Below are 13,581 nucleotides of genomic sequence, written 5' to 3'. Positions count from 1 at the left end.
TTTTTTTTTTAAAGGGCTGATGCGGCTGTCGTTAAGTCTTGATTAATGAAACTGCAGAATACAAGGAGAGGCATAGAGCCTGAACCCCATATTACAATAGGCATCAAGAGAACATCCCGAAATAATACAAGGAGTTTCCACTAAATCTATGTATTCTAACAAACACCAATTAGCAAAGAGTGCACGATAGGTTACTTCATTTACTTTGATATAGCGTTGACATGTCGAAAAGATAACTCTAACACAAAGAAGTATCATTACAAATAACACAGTTTTTCCACTATGTTTCCGCACGGAAACAAATCCGGCGACACTCCATTTCATCTTGCCACTAGGAGGTTGCGTCTATTTTTCACGTTTTATCTGTAATTCCAATTCAAATCAAAGAATATTGGATAAACAATGATTAAAAAAATCGTTTAGGGATTTGGTATTCTGTCAATTTAAATGCGTTATAATGATCATATTTCACCATTGGTGAGATTAAGAAATATGAAAATCTGAAGAAAAATGAGGTCTTATATGGTATGCACGTTACAAATTGTGCTGGGATAGCATGTAAACCTTCCTAACACTGTTTTTCTTTTCTTAAAATTCTCCCCGTACCATAAGCTCCCCATTCATAGAGCATAATTTATAGAATGTGTTCCAATTGACAGAACACCGAAACTTCAAAAGAATATAATTTTTTTATTGATTTTGAAGAAGTGTAAAAAAAAGTTGCGTCATGATCTTTGAGTTTTATCAGTTTGAAAAGTATTCAAAAATCATTATTTGAGGATGAAAAACTTTAAGAATGTGTGATTTTGACAAAAAAGCTTGTGGCCCACAATTTTACGTAGAAATCATGATTTTAGAGATTTTTTTTGGAAAAGAGATAAAATTTTTGTTTAACCAGAATCATAGAGTAATTTTGATCCACTTGTTCACCAAGTTTTATTTAATAGTTCTTATTTAAGAACACAAATTTCATCGGGCCAATGTAATTTTAAGCCCAAGCCCATGCGTTCAGAAAATAGTGAGCAAGGGAATTGTAGCAGTAGACCCGGGTCCAACCTTAAACCCGCCATATGAACACGAAACACAAACCCTGAGTAGTCTTCTACCGTCTTCTATGGCCTTTACTCGCAATGCAACATTTTCTTGCTCTTCAAGACAGCATTTCCCCCAATAAACCCCTCTAAAACCCTCTCTCATATTTTCCCAAAAAACCCAAGATTAGATTTAGTAATGGCGAGGACATATGCACTAGGGCTCATCACAGCCGCAGCTGCCTCCGCCTCCTTGTCAAACCCCAAGACTGCTTATGCCGACGGCCCTTTCGGCTTCTCCCCCTTCTCTTCTCCCAAGGCTCCCCAATTTCCTTCTCCCGTTCAATCGCCGCCGTCCGATTCTCCGGCGGCTGCTGCTGAGGCTCCTCCTCCTCCTCCGCCCCCGAAGCCTCGCAATGATTACCCGAGGACCACTTCGGCCGGGTTCGATCCCGACCCGCTGGAGCGCGGTGCCAAGTATGCCAAAGATATCAGCAACTCTAAGGACGCCAAAAAGGTGAGAGCAGTTCTGTGAAGATGGGTTTTGTTCTATTTCATGCTTCCAATGTGTGTTTGTGGTGTTCGGTGAATTCATTATAACCATAACAAATTAGATTTTTTTGAAAATCAATACGATTCCATTTTCCTAAGTATATTGGCCCCTAGTTCAATCAGTCTTTGAGAAATATATACCCAAGGAGTGTGCTACTACTACTAGCTGTGTATTCATTTTGTCTAAACTTACATCTCTACTTAAAAGAAGAGACGGGAAAGTGTTAGTTAATTGCGTCAAGCTTGATGCTCATTTAGAGGGAAGTGATGGTTTCTATGTATGGTATTAGATATTTGAAGTTCTGAAGAAGCAAGAAGAGACGAGGCAGGTTGAGTTGTCTGCAAAGGAGGCAGAGTTCAAGGCCATGCAAGCTCAAGCTGAAACTGTGAGTTTGTAGTTAATTCCCCATTGCTCTGGCTTTAGATTAATTCCGTTTCCTCTGGGTTAGTAGAGGTTATTTCCTCAATGTGCTGAAGTCATTTACTTTGTTACTTGACAGGAGAGGCAAAGGGTCATCTATGATGAGCAAAAGAAACTAGCTCAGCATCAAGCGCAAACAAAATCTCAGATGGCTCGCTATGAAGATGAGTTGAAAAGGAAGAGGATGCAGGCATGTGCAACCTTTAACCTTTTGGGATGTCATACTGAAGTTGTTTATGAAAAACAAACTAATATTTAATTGCATTCTGTTGATGTTACTGTAGGCAGAGAATGAATACCACAGAGATAGGAATAGAGAGCTTGTAAAAATGCAAGAAGAATCATCTATCAGACAGGAGCAAGCTCGACGGGCGGCAGAAGAACAAATCCAAGCACAACGTCGTCAGACAGAGCGGGAAAAGGCTGAGATAGAACGTGAAACAATAAGAGTGAGGGCATTTGCAGAAGCAGAAGGGAGAGCACATGAAGCAAAACTAGCTGAAGAGGTTAACAGGCGAATACTAGTAGACCGGGCAAATGCGGAGAGAGAGAAATGGGTTGCTGCCATAAATACAACTTTTGATCATATTGGAGGTACTGTATCTTGTTTTCTTACTTTGCATTTTATGATGTTCTTATGGTCCTGAACCTTTTTGAATTTGAGCCGAGCCTGGTTGGCTTCTCATTTATCTTCTGCGCTGTACAGAAGATAAAATAAAATTATAATATATACATTGTAAGTGTACCTTTAGGTTGATCTTCTTCTAACCAAATTGGGTTTCTTTCTGCCTACAACAAACAATGGAAGTTAGAACTAGTGCAATTTACAATAGTTTTACTGTTTATGAACTGTTGATGCAGAATTAGCCATCTTTTGCAGGGGGACTGAAAGCCATTCTGACGGATCAGAATAAATTAGTTGTTGCTGTTGGGGGAGTGACAGCACTAGCTGCAGGCGTTTATACAACAAGGTGCGTGTTAAGTTTGAAGGATATCTACAGCATTTTTCTTTTTTCTATGTCTGTCTGGGCGTGCCTTTGAGAGACTGCATATTGGTGTTTCCATAGTCTTGGTGTATCAAGTTATTTTGTAGTTTTCATTTTCCTGAAAAAGTAGAAATCTTTGCTGGCGTTTGACTGAACTGGGACCAAGTCTTTAGGACTTGGATCACTAGTACAGTTATTTCCCAACTAAATGCCTTGTAAGTGATATGTTCTAGCATTGAGTATGGTTTCACTGAATATTTGATCTCTTCTGGCATTATAACTTATAAGAGATTACATGCTGCCTTCTTGGAATAACATGTCTGTTCCTATTCATGACTTTTTCATTTGCTCTCATTTCTCCACTGCAGAGAAGGTGCAAAGGTGATATGGAGCTATGTGGACAGAATATTGGGACAACCATCCCTTATCAGAGAGTCTTCTAAAGGGAAATACCCTTGGTCAGGGTTATTTTCACGTTCCCCATCTACGAAGAATGGGAAACCCTTTGGTGATGTTGTTTTACACCCATCTCTTCAGAAAAGAATAGAACATTTAGCTGGTGCAACTGCAAATACAAAATCTCATCAGGCACCCTTCAGAAACATGCTCTTCTATGGTCCTCCCGGAACAGGGAAAACAATGGCTGCTAGAGAGATGGCTCGTAAATCTGTAAGAGATCTGATATTATGCCCACTGTTTGTATAAATTAGTTGCATATTCAGCTTGGACACCTATTATGTTGATATATGGCTTATTTGCTGTCAACAAGAGATGAAAATTTAGGAATATACAGATTTAGGAACTGTGGTTTTGATGTCGCGTTTATTTATTTATGTTCTTATAGTCTGCTTATTTGATTTTTTATATTTTGGCTTTTGCTGCATTGCTTTTATCTTGATTGGTAAATTTGAGTGAATATATGGACATTTCTATCATGTTATACTGAGATGGTTTTTGATCTGCCAAGTTTTGATTGATTATTTCGATTCTTATCATAATCTTCACTCATCTTTATATCTGATGTTTTCTTCAGGGATTGGATTACGCACTGATGACAGGAGGGGATGTTGCTCCACTCGGACCGCAGGCTGTTACCAAGATACACGAGTTATTTGATTGGGCCAAAAAGTCACGGAGGGGTTTGTTGCTTTTCATTGATGAAGCTGACGCATTTTTGTGCGAGTAAGTCATACAATCCACAGGCATGAAAATGATCTAAACTAGTTGTAGTAGATGAGAACTTGGGTAGAATGATTCACTGAAAAAATGAACTGACAGTTGATTGTTTAAATGAACCTGCAGGCGGAACAAAACCTACATGAGTGAAGCTCAAAGAAGTGCACTCAATGCTCTTCTATTCCGCACTGGTGACCAGTCCAAGGACATAGTCCTTGCCCTCGCCACAAACCGTCCCGGTGATCTTGATTCAGCTGTGTCTGATCGTATTGATGAAGTGCTTGAATTCCCCTTGCCTGGGGAAGATGAACGCTTTAAGCTGCTAAAGTTGTATCTGGACAAGTACATTGTTAATGCTGACTCGGGAAAACCTGGACGGTTCCGGAACTTGTTCAAAAGACAACAGCAGAAGATAGAAATGAAAGGTTTGACGGATGATATGCTGAGAGAAGCAGCGGCTAAGACTGACGGATTTTCTGGGAGAGAAATTGCAAAAATGATGGCAAGTGTCCAGGCTGCTGTTTATGGGAGTGAGAATTGTGTGCTTGACCCAACCCTATTTCGTGAAGTTGTAGACTACAAGGTCGCTGAGCATCAACAGAGAAGAAAATTGGCAGCTGGAGAGAAAATTTAATGCTAATGGTGTCCATTAAATTGAGTTCTACCATTAATTATCGGGCAGTTTGTTTTCATGTGGTTAGAGCTAGAGAAATGCCGACTGACATCCACTAAACGTGCCCGTGTTTTTTAATTTTGCGATGAGCGCATGAGTTTTATTCATCATTCGAGGGGTTTTTGGTATCTTACATAAAGTTAGTGCTGATTTTTTGGGGCTCAGTGCTGATCTGATCTGATCTTCTCAGTTCTCATCTGATGAGGACTGGGAATTATTTGTATTGATATACATATAATTCTCAGTTGTATTGCTCCGGGCCTTAAGCAGTGCTAGTATTAATTAATAAATTTTCCAGAATAAATAGCGAAGCAAGTTCACTATAAATTCATCTTTCAGTTCTATTTCCCTCGTCTCAAATTGAAATGAAGAGAAATTCTTTAGACCCCTCCGTAGTCCTGTTGGTTCATGAAAACTGATAATGAAGGCAATGAGATTCGGACAGACAGGGATGGTCAGTACTCTTGACTTGAACAATGAGTGAAGGAAGAAGAAACTCAACTAGTAACTGTTTGCAACAAACGACCTTAACTAATAACTCAACACCATCGAGCTCGTCATAAACAGATACGGTAACAAACATGAAAAATGAAATACAATATCCATTCACGTCTGAAGAACAACACAACAGGCATAATCAAATCCTTATTTCACTGATGACGAAGGGTGTTATCATTACAAATTTATGAAAAGGTTTTCAATGAAGGACTGCCAAGGAACTTGCCGAGGGAACTTGCTGAACTATCACTGCCCTGTTTCTAGTGGTGGTGATCCTGCACATAGCGAAGACCGCAATACTTGCAGATAGCCGGCTCAGGAAGGTCAAGGCATATAAATTCAATCGGGTGCCCTAGTGCGGGATTGGTGTCTGCAATCAATAAAAGTTTTACTCCAAATAAATTGTAGACCTTCTTCAGAAAGTTTATCAAATTGATCTTGCAGTATAATTCATAAAGTAGCTTCTCACATGGTAAATGTAAATGAAAAACAAAGGAAAGCAACAGGAAAACTCACCTCCTTCACATGCAACAATCCTGCTCTCAACCTTGATGGGTGGAACTTCGTTGATCAACTCCATGGGGGACTTCTTACTTGTATCCTATTAACAAGGGAGACATAAAGAACTTCAGTGACTTATATCTATCTTGTTCGCGCGAGAATCAAATGCAAATAGGAAACTAATTCGGTGGAAAAGCATGTGGAAAGGTCAACAAAAGCAACCAATTCTCTTATCCAGAATATTCATTGTTCTACAGTTAAGATGACAACAAGAACACCATCTGAACCAACACATTGGTCTTCATTGCTAAAATATGCTCAGAATTTCACCCACAGGCAGCATTTCATTGAAATGCAGGCTGCCTAGAACACTATTACATTGCTTTCTCAATGTAGTCTAATTCCGAAAAATCTGTGTTCAGTTCATTTCCTGGAAACTTCATTTGCAGGTTGTTCTATTTCCTCAAAGCCTCGTTGTTATTGCTGGAGGAAACTAATCCATCCATTATAGCATCCAAGGGAAACTATCTAGCATGGACACATTTAAAAACGGGGGATAACTAATAAAAGGCCCTGATTTTTATGCATATCTGAATAAAGGTTAACAAACGACTCAATATATCCCCGGAGTTCGATTAAGAACCAGAAAAACCAAATATAATCAATCACCCACAAAGCTACGTCCCTTTCTGCATAATTGAATTCGAAAAGCTAATACACAGATCCCAAAACTAGGTAAACGTAAATCATAGCAATACACTTGACGAAAACTTAGATTAATGTGAAAGAATTGGGTAAGCTGAGAAAAGAAAAGAAAAGAAACCTGCATCCATTTGGCGGTGTGGTTGCTGATTTGACTCCGAACGAGGCAGAAATTTCTCGTCCCCAAACCCGACGATGATTTGATTAGGGATTTCACCAGTCTCGACGCCATTGCTGATTCCTCCCCCAAACTCACTCTGAAAACAAACGGAAATAGAGCCTTAAGAAGAAAAGGCCCAACCAAGGCCCGTCTAAAACAAAACGACTTGCCGTTTTATATGGTTACTCAGTCGTTTTCTGAATTCGTCGGGATGTATTCAAATTTGAAATTTCAAAGCCTTCGATCTCTCTGTTTGTATTCCATGATCAAGCTCTGTAGAATCCAACTACCCAAAGCCACCACCAGAATTTCAGACCTTCTCAACCGAAGCTGCTTGACTACAACGACAACTGCTGGAAATTTGGATGTGCAGTCTCCAAGTATCCCGGACCCGGAAACACTAGCAACCCAGTTGTCAAATTGCAGCACTAGTTTATCTGAACTGAACCAAATCTATGCCCAAATTATCAGAACCCAGTTCCTACATCTCTACCCAGCCCCATTTCACTGGAACAATATCATAAGGTCATACACCAGACGCGATGCTCCTACCAAGTCGCTCTTTGTTTACGTTTCTATGTCACGCGCCGGTGTTTTACCCGACTGCTACACCATCCCCATTGTTTTGAAAACACTGTGTCAGCTTTTTGCTGTGGAGATCGGCAGGCAGCTTCATTCTGTGGCTGTGAGGGTTGGGCTCGACTCAAATGAGTTCTGCGAGACTGGGTTTATTAACTTGTATTCCAAGGCGGGAGAGTTTGAGAATGCACGGAACGTGTTCGATCAAAACCCTGAGAGAAAGCTGGGTTCTTGGAATGCCGTCATTGCGGGGCTTTCGCAAGGCGGGCGTGCTAGGGAAGCTGTAGACATGTTTATAGAGCTTAGGAAATGCGGGTTACTGCCGGATGATGTGACCATGGTTAGTGTCACGTCTGCTTGTGGTGGTCTGGGTGACTTGGGATTGGCTCTTCAGTTGCATAAGTGTGTTTATCAAGCTGAAATCGTTGCGGAGAAATCGGATGTGCTGATGTTGAATTCGCTTGTTGATATGTATGGGAAATGTGGGAGGATGGACTTGGCTCACAGGGTGTTTTCGAGGATGGAGCAACAGAATGTGTCGTCGTGGACGTCGATGATTGTGGGGTATGGGATGCACGGGCATGTGGATGAAGCGCTGGAATGCTTTCGGTGCATGAGGGAGGCGGGAGTGAGGCCGAACCACGTGACCTTTGTTGGGGTGCTCAGTGCATGTGTTCATGGGGGGACAGTGCAAGAGGGAAGATATTACTTTGAAATGATGAACAAGGATTATGGGATAAACCCTCGCTTGCAGCATTATGGATGCATGGTGGATCTTCTTGGCAGAGCGGGGTTGCTTGAGGAGGCGAGGAAAATGGTGGAAGACATGCCGATGAAAGCAAATTCAGCAGTCTGGGGCTGCCTGATGGGAGCCTGTGAGAAATATGGGAATGTGAAGATGGGGGAGTGGGTGGCTAGGCATTTGCAAGAACTAGAGCCATGGAATGATGGGGCTTTTGTGGTTTTATCTAATATCTATGCCAGTAGAGGTTTATGGAAAGAGGTTGAGAGGGTAAGACGGATTATGCACCAGAGAAAGCTTGCTAAGGTTCCTGGTTATAGCTTGGCAGGAAGTGCAGATTGAGACTCCAGCATCATGTCAGCATATAATGTCTGGTATTTGAAAAGAATGATCTAATAAAATTGAAAATTTTGTTTCGTTATCCGAAATTGTGCAAATTGCAAAGAGAAATAGATAACCACTGAATCAATTATGTCATTTCCAAAATTCAATCTAAAGTTTTCTACAATCATTTACAACATATTTCATTTGTTTCAATACCAAAGACTGCTGTACAGGTTTCCTACTCAATTAGGCAGCTACAACAACTATGGTTTTGTTAAGATCAAGCACAATATGTGCAATTCATTACAAACTTTTGTTCAGTTTACTAAAATGAAGCTTTTGATGTCTGCAGCAGGAACCACCAATGTTGTTGTGATATATTCTTCAGCAATGTTCATATCAGACAAAAGGGTGCTAACTGCTTACTAATAACTAATGCCGAACTATATTACACTTCCATATCCTTGGTCATGATTCATCATTCATGCTAAGTTGCTTTTAGACAATGCCCTTCCTGATCTCTGAGCATTTCATGTAACATGCACCAACCTCTAGTCTTAAGCAACTGCTACATAGCTTTCTCCCACTTAAGTAAAGGAGGACTAGAAATCGAAGTTTACCCTCCGGATTGCTGTTAGTATGCAATCTTGTATTGCTTGTTGGTCTTCAGGATAAACATACAGCATCTCTCTCACAACTTCAACTCCGGATACACCAGAGGCTTTAGTTCGTCCGTTTGTCATTGACGTATAATTTCTAGGGATTATCTGCTGTTTCGTCAGCCATACAACAGCCCATCACTAAATCAGTTCTGCAACATTGGTGGAGATTTTAGCTTGGATCCAACTTCTAGGTTCTCCAGAAATGAAATTCCCATGCTACTCATGGAATGCAAAACACTCTGAGCTTCTACTTCCTTTCCTACAGATCTGTAAAAATGCACAGCTGCACTCAAAATAAACCTGTCTGCCTTTATAGACTCACTTATTTGTTCATAGAACTTGATGCCTTCTTCCACGTGTCCGTAGTCCATGTAACCTCGCAGCATAGTCCCATAACAAGCTGCATCTGGGCTTAAACCTGCTGCAAGTAGTTCCTCATAAACTCTTTCTGCTTCCCCTATCAATCCCATTTTGGCAAAAGCAGAGAGAATGAGGTTAAAATGTGAACATGAAGGATAGACACCGTCTTCTTGCATAGAATTAATGGTTTCCTCTGCTTCTGCATATTTCAAATTCTCTGTGTAAGCTCGAACTAGGGAGAGGTAAGTGAATGAGTCAGGTAACCAACCATCTTGCTTCATGGCTTTGAATAATTTCTCAGCTTCTTGATAAAGTCCTCCAGTAGCATATACATTCATCATTATATTGTAACTTACCTGTAACGTGAAAATCAATTCTCAAGAATTACATAGTAAGACAAATATAGAACCTGTAATGGTAAATATATATTTGTAGTATCTATTATATCTGTTTTTAACATTATCTCAGAAGTTTCAGCAATTGTGTATACCATTCCAGGTTTTATGCTTTCACGCATTTTGGTGAATAGCATGGAAGCTTCATGCCTTTTTCCTACAAAGAAAAACATATTGAAGTTAGGAAGATGTTATTACAAGCAATCAAGAAGGATGAACTGAAGAGTCTACAAGATACCACTAAAAGCCAGTTAACTTCTTAAAAATACAATCAACTTTTTTAAAATTGTTTTGTGAATGGAGGTGGATTTAGCATAATACCAGCTTTTCCATAGTAGCTAATCAAATTCATGTATGCCTTTTCATCCGGAGACAAACCCAAGCTACAAGCTGTATTAAACATTTCCACAGCCCTATCCAACTTTCTACCACGTCCGTAAACACTGCAACCATGGTTCAGAAATACAAGCATCTTACATCTTTGCATTTTGAAGCGGCGTTAGGAGCAGGGGACTCAAATTGTTTCACAAGCAGAGAAGTATACGAAGCCATTACCTGATCATGGTGTTATATGTCTGAATTGATGGAGTAACCCCCTCAGAAAGCATGCACTCATAGATACTAGAAGCAAAATGTAACCTACCTGCATCATCAAACTTACCAAGTTATTGCAACCTTTAACCTACTCAAGAGTATTCATTAGATAATGAAGTGACCTTAACCTGCTCCCAGCATAGCCTTAATGAAAGTATTGTATGCCACAGTATCAAGCTCCAATCGGTGTTCAAGACTTTGGCGGATGACGTTCTCTGCTTCTCTATGTTTTCCTGGACATGGTATATTCTTATTACAATCAACACTGGTGCAACAAAAATTACATGATTGATGCATCTACTTGGTTACATGTTTAGTAAGAAATTATACGTTGATAGGATAGAGAAAAATAATATAGAACCACAATTGGTAGCACTAAAATCGTTTATTTATAATTATTGAAGTCTCATTAAGTTGTCCAAATTCATACCACTATGAGTCAAAGCATTCACAACTATGCTGATGGCAACAGCATCCAGATCATGCCCTTCTTCTGTAAGCCGTCTGTAAAGTGAGTATGCTTCCTCTGATTTACCACATTTGGAATAAGCATCAAGCAGTGAGTTACATAGTAACTTTTTAGCTAGAGGTGAATCTGCAAATGCTGTATATATCTCTTCGGCCTTTTTCAGCTTGTGTTTCTTTCCATATAAATTAATCAAAGAAGAAATTGTTGCATTATCCACTCTGCAGCCAAGCTTGAGCAATTGATTGATATGAATTTCTGCTTTATATGCATCACCTGCATCAAAATTGGCATCAAACTTGTTCAATTTCTTCAGAGGCATGATTTAAGAATATCAAAAGAAATTTACTCAGAAGAGACGTGAATCATAAGCGTACTGCTTTACTGAAAAAGCTGGTTAACATGTAAGTTCCTTACCATCTCTGATAATATTCCTGATGAGCTGACTAGCAGTTGATAAGCCACCAGAATTCTCAAGCAACAACGCCACAACTTTGTCTGTCTTACTCATATTACCATTTGCAAGATAGAGACTAAGCACCAATCCAAGGGCAGTAGTATCCGGCTGGAAAAAGGTCACAAGTTTACCTTCAAGTTGTTCATCATCCTTGTGTTCATACATAGCCCTACAAATTGTTTGGATGAATCTACTATCTTTGAATAATGGACTTGAGCTGAGCTCTTTTATTAACTGTTCAGTATCTCCAACCATTCCCTCCTTGCAATATATACTCATAACTGTTCTGCAAAGCTCCTCGTCAAATTCTACTCGGTCTCTTCTTATCTGGACAATAAAGTCCTTGGCCTTTTCCATTAAGTCGAGTCTTATATACAAATTGAGCATATCATTACAAGAACCTGCATCTGGGAGTCCAGTCTTGGATAGAGCCTGAAATGTAACTTCGGCAGAACTAAGATCTTCCTTCATAACATAACACTGCAATAAGACAATATAAGCAAACCTTGAGAGCCAAATGTTGTTTCTAGACTTCATTAGTTCAATGACCTCCAAAGCTTTGTCATAATCCCCTGAATTGAGATTGACTTGTGCCATTGCTAAATATGTTTTCTGATCACTAAGTAGACCCAGCTGCTCCATCTCTTTAAATGTTGTCCGAGCGTCCTCATAAAGACCAAGCTTTCCATATATTCTGATCAGCAACCCATATATGACTTCATCAGCCGCAATTTTCTCTCTCTCCATTTCTGAAAAGAGAGAAAGGGCTTTAGAATAATCCTCCTTTTTGTAATACAAAGTGAGCAATGAAGCACAGGTGTAGTTGCTCGGAACAATTTTCATAGATCTCATGTCCTCATACAATCTTAGTGCTTGGTCATAGTCGCCACTTTTGGTGCTCAAACTGATGAGCAAACTATAAGTCGCCTCCTCAGGAACAAATCCAACACTCTTACACTCATCAAAACACTTGAAAGCCTCCTCAACGAGGCCTTCTTTGACAAGCGAGCTAATCACTACAGTATAAGTAAACTTATTCGGCGCCACTCCCTCCCCCACCATCTGTCTCCAAACCTGCACGACTTTTTCGTGGAGCGATTTCTTCTGCAAGGAGGACAACATGAAATTATAAACAGCAACAGAGAGTAGAATCCCTCTCTCCTGCACAGCTGAATAAAATGCCAGCATAGCCTTTTCGCGGCCCCATCGGGCATATGTGCAGAGCATGGTTCCACAGGCAACTTCATCTGGTTCGCAACCAGCTTCAAGCATCTCCAAGAAGGTCTGCTCAGCAAGCTTGATCTTCCCAATTTGCCCATACGTCCTTAGAACTATAGTGTACACAATCACACTTGGGCGGTAGCATAACTGTTTAATCGATCACAACGTCTATCATTCATTACACAATATCAATCTCCATACAACACAATTGAAAAGAAAAGGGAAATACCAAACCAAACCAATTACAAAACTCCCGAAAGCGACAACTGACCTGCAATTTCATCCAGGAAAACAAGTCCCTGACTTGCCTCCACCCCTTTTGTTCCTTAAGCACCACGCACATTTCTCTGAAGCTGAGCTTCCCCACAAAAGACGACATGACGGTTCTCATGTCGTACTCGCCCTCGGCCTTCTCGGAGAGTGACCTCACGCGCTTGATGGCGGCGACGACGTGGCGGCCGTAGAGGTGGCCGTTTCTGTCGTCCTGCAAATAGCGGACCATCTGCTCCGGCGTCCTCTTGATCCACTTAGGGGTCTGGGCGTGTGGGCCCTGGTTGCGGCGGAGGGCGCTCAGGTACAGGGCCTTGGACTTGATTATGCGGCGGGCGTTGTCGTCGGAGAGAGGGTTCTTTGGGTGCTTGGACTTGGGCTTGGGCCTGGGCCGGTCCGGGTTTCCGTCGCTGAGAGACCACGGGTCTGGGGTCACTGAGGATCGGATTCGGATTCGGATGCGGACGCGAATCTTGGGTTTTCTTGATGAGCTGCTCATCAAGGGAGAAGAAGTGATCAGTGGAATAGTGGTACAGAGAAAAGAGGAGTAGTTTGAGCTGCTGAAATGGAGCGACTCCATTTCTTTCACTTCCTTCTCAGTTTTCGCGGGAAAGCCACGAGAAAAGAGTTGTTCTTGCTCACTCACTGAGACTCCAGCAGTGAAGAAGCACCGTTTATATTTGCAGAGAGGGAAGGGGATAATATATTATAATTTAATTAATTTCAGTAGTCCTTACGTTATTACATCAATAACTAATCTTACGCGAGTTAAAAATGCACGACCTCCTACTTACTAACGAGAGAGTTAATA

General features: G+C 40.7%; 4 protein-coding genes across 4 annotated transcripts; 2 read left to right on the top strand and 2 right to left on the bottom strand.

Moving 5' to 3' along the window:
• Positions 1 to 1,078: 1,078 nt before the first annotated feature.
• On the top strand, positions 1,079 to 4,949 carry LOC133717197 (uncharacterized). The gene is made up of 8 exons (XM_062143869.1): positions 1,079 to 1,548; positions 1,874 to 1,969; positions 2,084 to 2,194; positions 2,289 to 2,598; positions 2,885 to 2,975; positions 3,359 to 3,659; positions 4,024 to 4,172; positions 4,293 to 4,949. The coding sequence occupies exons 1-8, from the start codon at positions 1,231 to 1,233 to the stop codon at positions 4,798 to 4,800; spliced, it is 1,884 nt and encodes a 627-aa protein (XP_061999853.1). The 5' UTR covers positions 1,079 to 1,230; the 3' UTR covers positions 4,801 to 4,949.
• A 395-nt stretch (positions 4,950 to 5,344) lies between these two features.
• On the bottom strand, positions 5,345 to 6,819 carry LOC133717196 (NADH dehydrogenase [ubiquinone] iron-sulfur protein 6, mitochondrial). Its single transcript, XM_062143868.1, has 3 exons — positions 6,662 to 6,819; positions 5,854 to 5,938; positions 5,345 to 5,707 (listed from the first exon to the last, which is right to left on the bottom strand). Exons 1-3 carry the CDS (start codon positions 6,770 to 6,772, stop codon positions 5,598 to 5,600), a joined length of 306 nt encoding a protein of 101 aa, XP_061999852.1. The 5' UTR covers positions 6,773 to 6,819; the 3' UTR covers positions 5,345 to 5,597.
• Positions 6,756 to 8,498, top strand: LOC133717195 (pentatricopeptide repeat-containing protein At1g77170, mitochondrial). The gene has a single exon (XM_062143866.1). It carries the CDS (start codon positions 6,879 to 6,881, stop codon positions 8,361 to 8,363), a length of 1,485 nt encoding a protein of 494 aa, XP_061999850.1. The 5' UTR covers positions 6,756 to 6,878; the 3' UTR covers positions 8,364 to 8,498.
• LOC133717193 (pentatricopeptide repeat-containing protein At5g27270) lies at positions 8,459 to 13,436 on the bottom strand. Its single transcript, XM_062143863.1, has 8 exons — positions 12,772 to 13,436; positions 11,240 to 12,647; positions 10,787 to 11,098; positions 10,485 to 10,589; positions 10,318 to 10,405; positions 10,084 to 10,205; positions 9,858 to 9,919; positions 8,459 to 9,723 (listed from the first exon to the last, which is right to left on the bottom strand). Exons 1-8 carry the CDS (start codon positions 13,348 to 13,350, stop codon positions 9,151 to 9,153), a joined length of 3,249 nt encoding a protein of 1,082 aa, XP_061999847.1. The 5' UTR covers positions 13,351 to 13,436; the 3' UTR covers positions 8,459 to 9,150.
• Positions 13,437 to 13,581: the final 145 nt, after the last annotated feature.

Source organism: Rosa rugosa, chromosome 6, assembly GCF_958449725.1.
Source record: "Rosa rugosa chromosome 6, drRosRugo1.1, whole genome shotgun sequence".
NCBI classification, from domain to species: Eukaryota; Viridiplantae; Streptophyta; class Magnoliopsida; order Rosales; family Rosaceae; genus Rosa; species Rosa rugosa.
The sequence above is the reverse complement of the archived record's forward strand: the minus strand, read 5'-3'. Positions and strand labels throughout refer to the sequence as shown.

Excerpts from the sequence above, each read along its gene's own strand:
- LOC133717197 (XM_062143869.1), top strand. The coding sequence starts at position 1,231 with ATGGCGAGGACATATGCACTAGGGCTCATCACAGCCGCAGCTGCCTCC. Across the intron at positions 1,970-2,083 it reads TGCAAGCTCAAGCTGAAACT|GAGAGGCAAAGGGTCATCTA; the intron begins GTGAGTTTGTAG and ends GTTACTTGACAG. Across the intron at positions 2,599-2,884 it reads AACTTTTGATCATATTGGAG|GGGGACTGAAAGCCATTCTG; the intron begins GTACTGTATCTT and ends CATCTTTTGCAG.
- LOC133717195 (XM_062143866.1), top strand. The coding sequence starts at position 6,879 with ATGGTTACTCAGTCGTTTTCTGAATTCGTCGGGATGTATTCAAATTTG.
- LOC133717196 (XM_062143868.1), bottom strand. The coding sequence starts at position 6,772 with ATGGCGTCGAGACTGGTGAAATCCCTAATCAAATCATCGTCGGGTTTG. Across the intron at positions 5,939-6,661 it reads ACACCGCCAAATGGATGCAG|GATACAAGTAAGAAGTCCCC; the intron begins GTTTCTTTTCTT and ends CCTTGTTAATAG. Across the intron at positions 5,708-5,853 it reads GATTGTTGCATGTGAAGGAG|ACACCAATCCCGCACTAGGG; the intron begins GTGAGTTTTCCT and ends TATTGATTGCAG.
- LOC133717193 (XM_062143863.1), bottom strand. The coding sequence starts at position 13,350 with ATGGAGTCGCTCCATTTCAGCAGCTCAAACTACTCCTCTTTTCTCTGT. Across the intron at positions 10,406-10,484 it reads TAAGGCTATGCTGGGAGCAG|GTAGGTTACATTTTGCTTCT; the intron begins GTTAAGGTCACT and ends TTGATGATGCAG. Across the intron at positions 9,920-10,083 it reads TAGCTACTATGGAAAAGCTG|GAAAAAGGCATGAAGCTTCC; the intron begins GTATTATGCTAA and ends TTTTCTTTGTAG.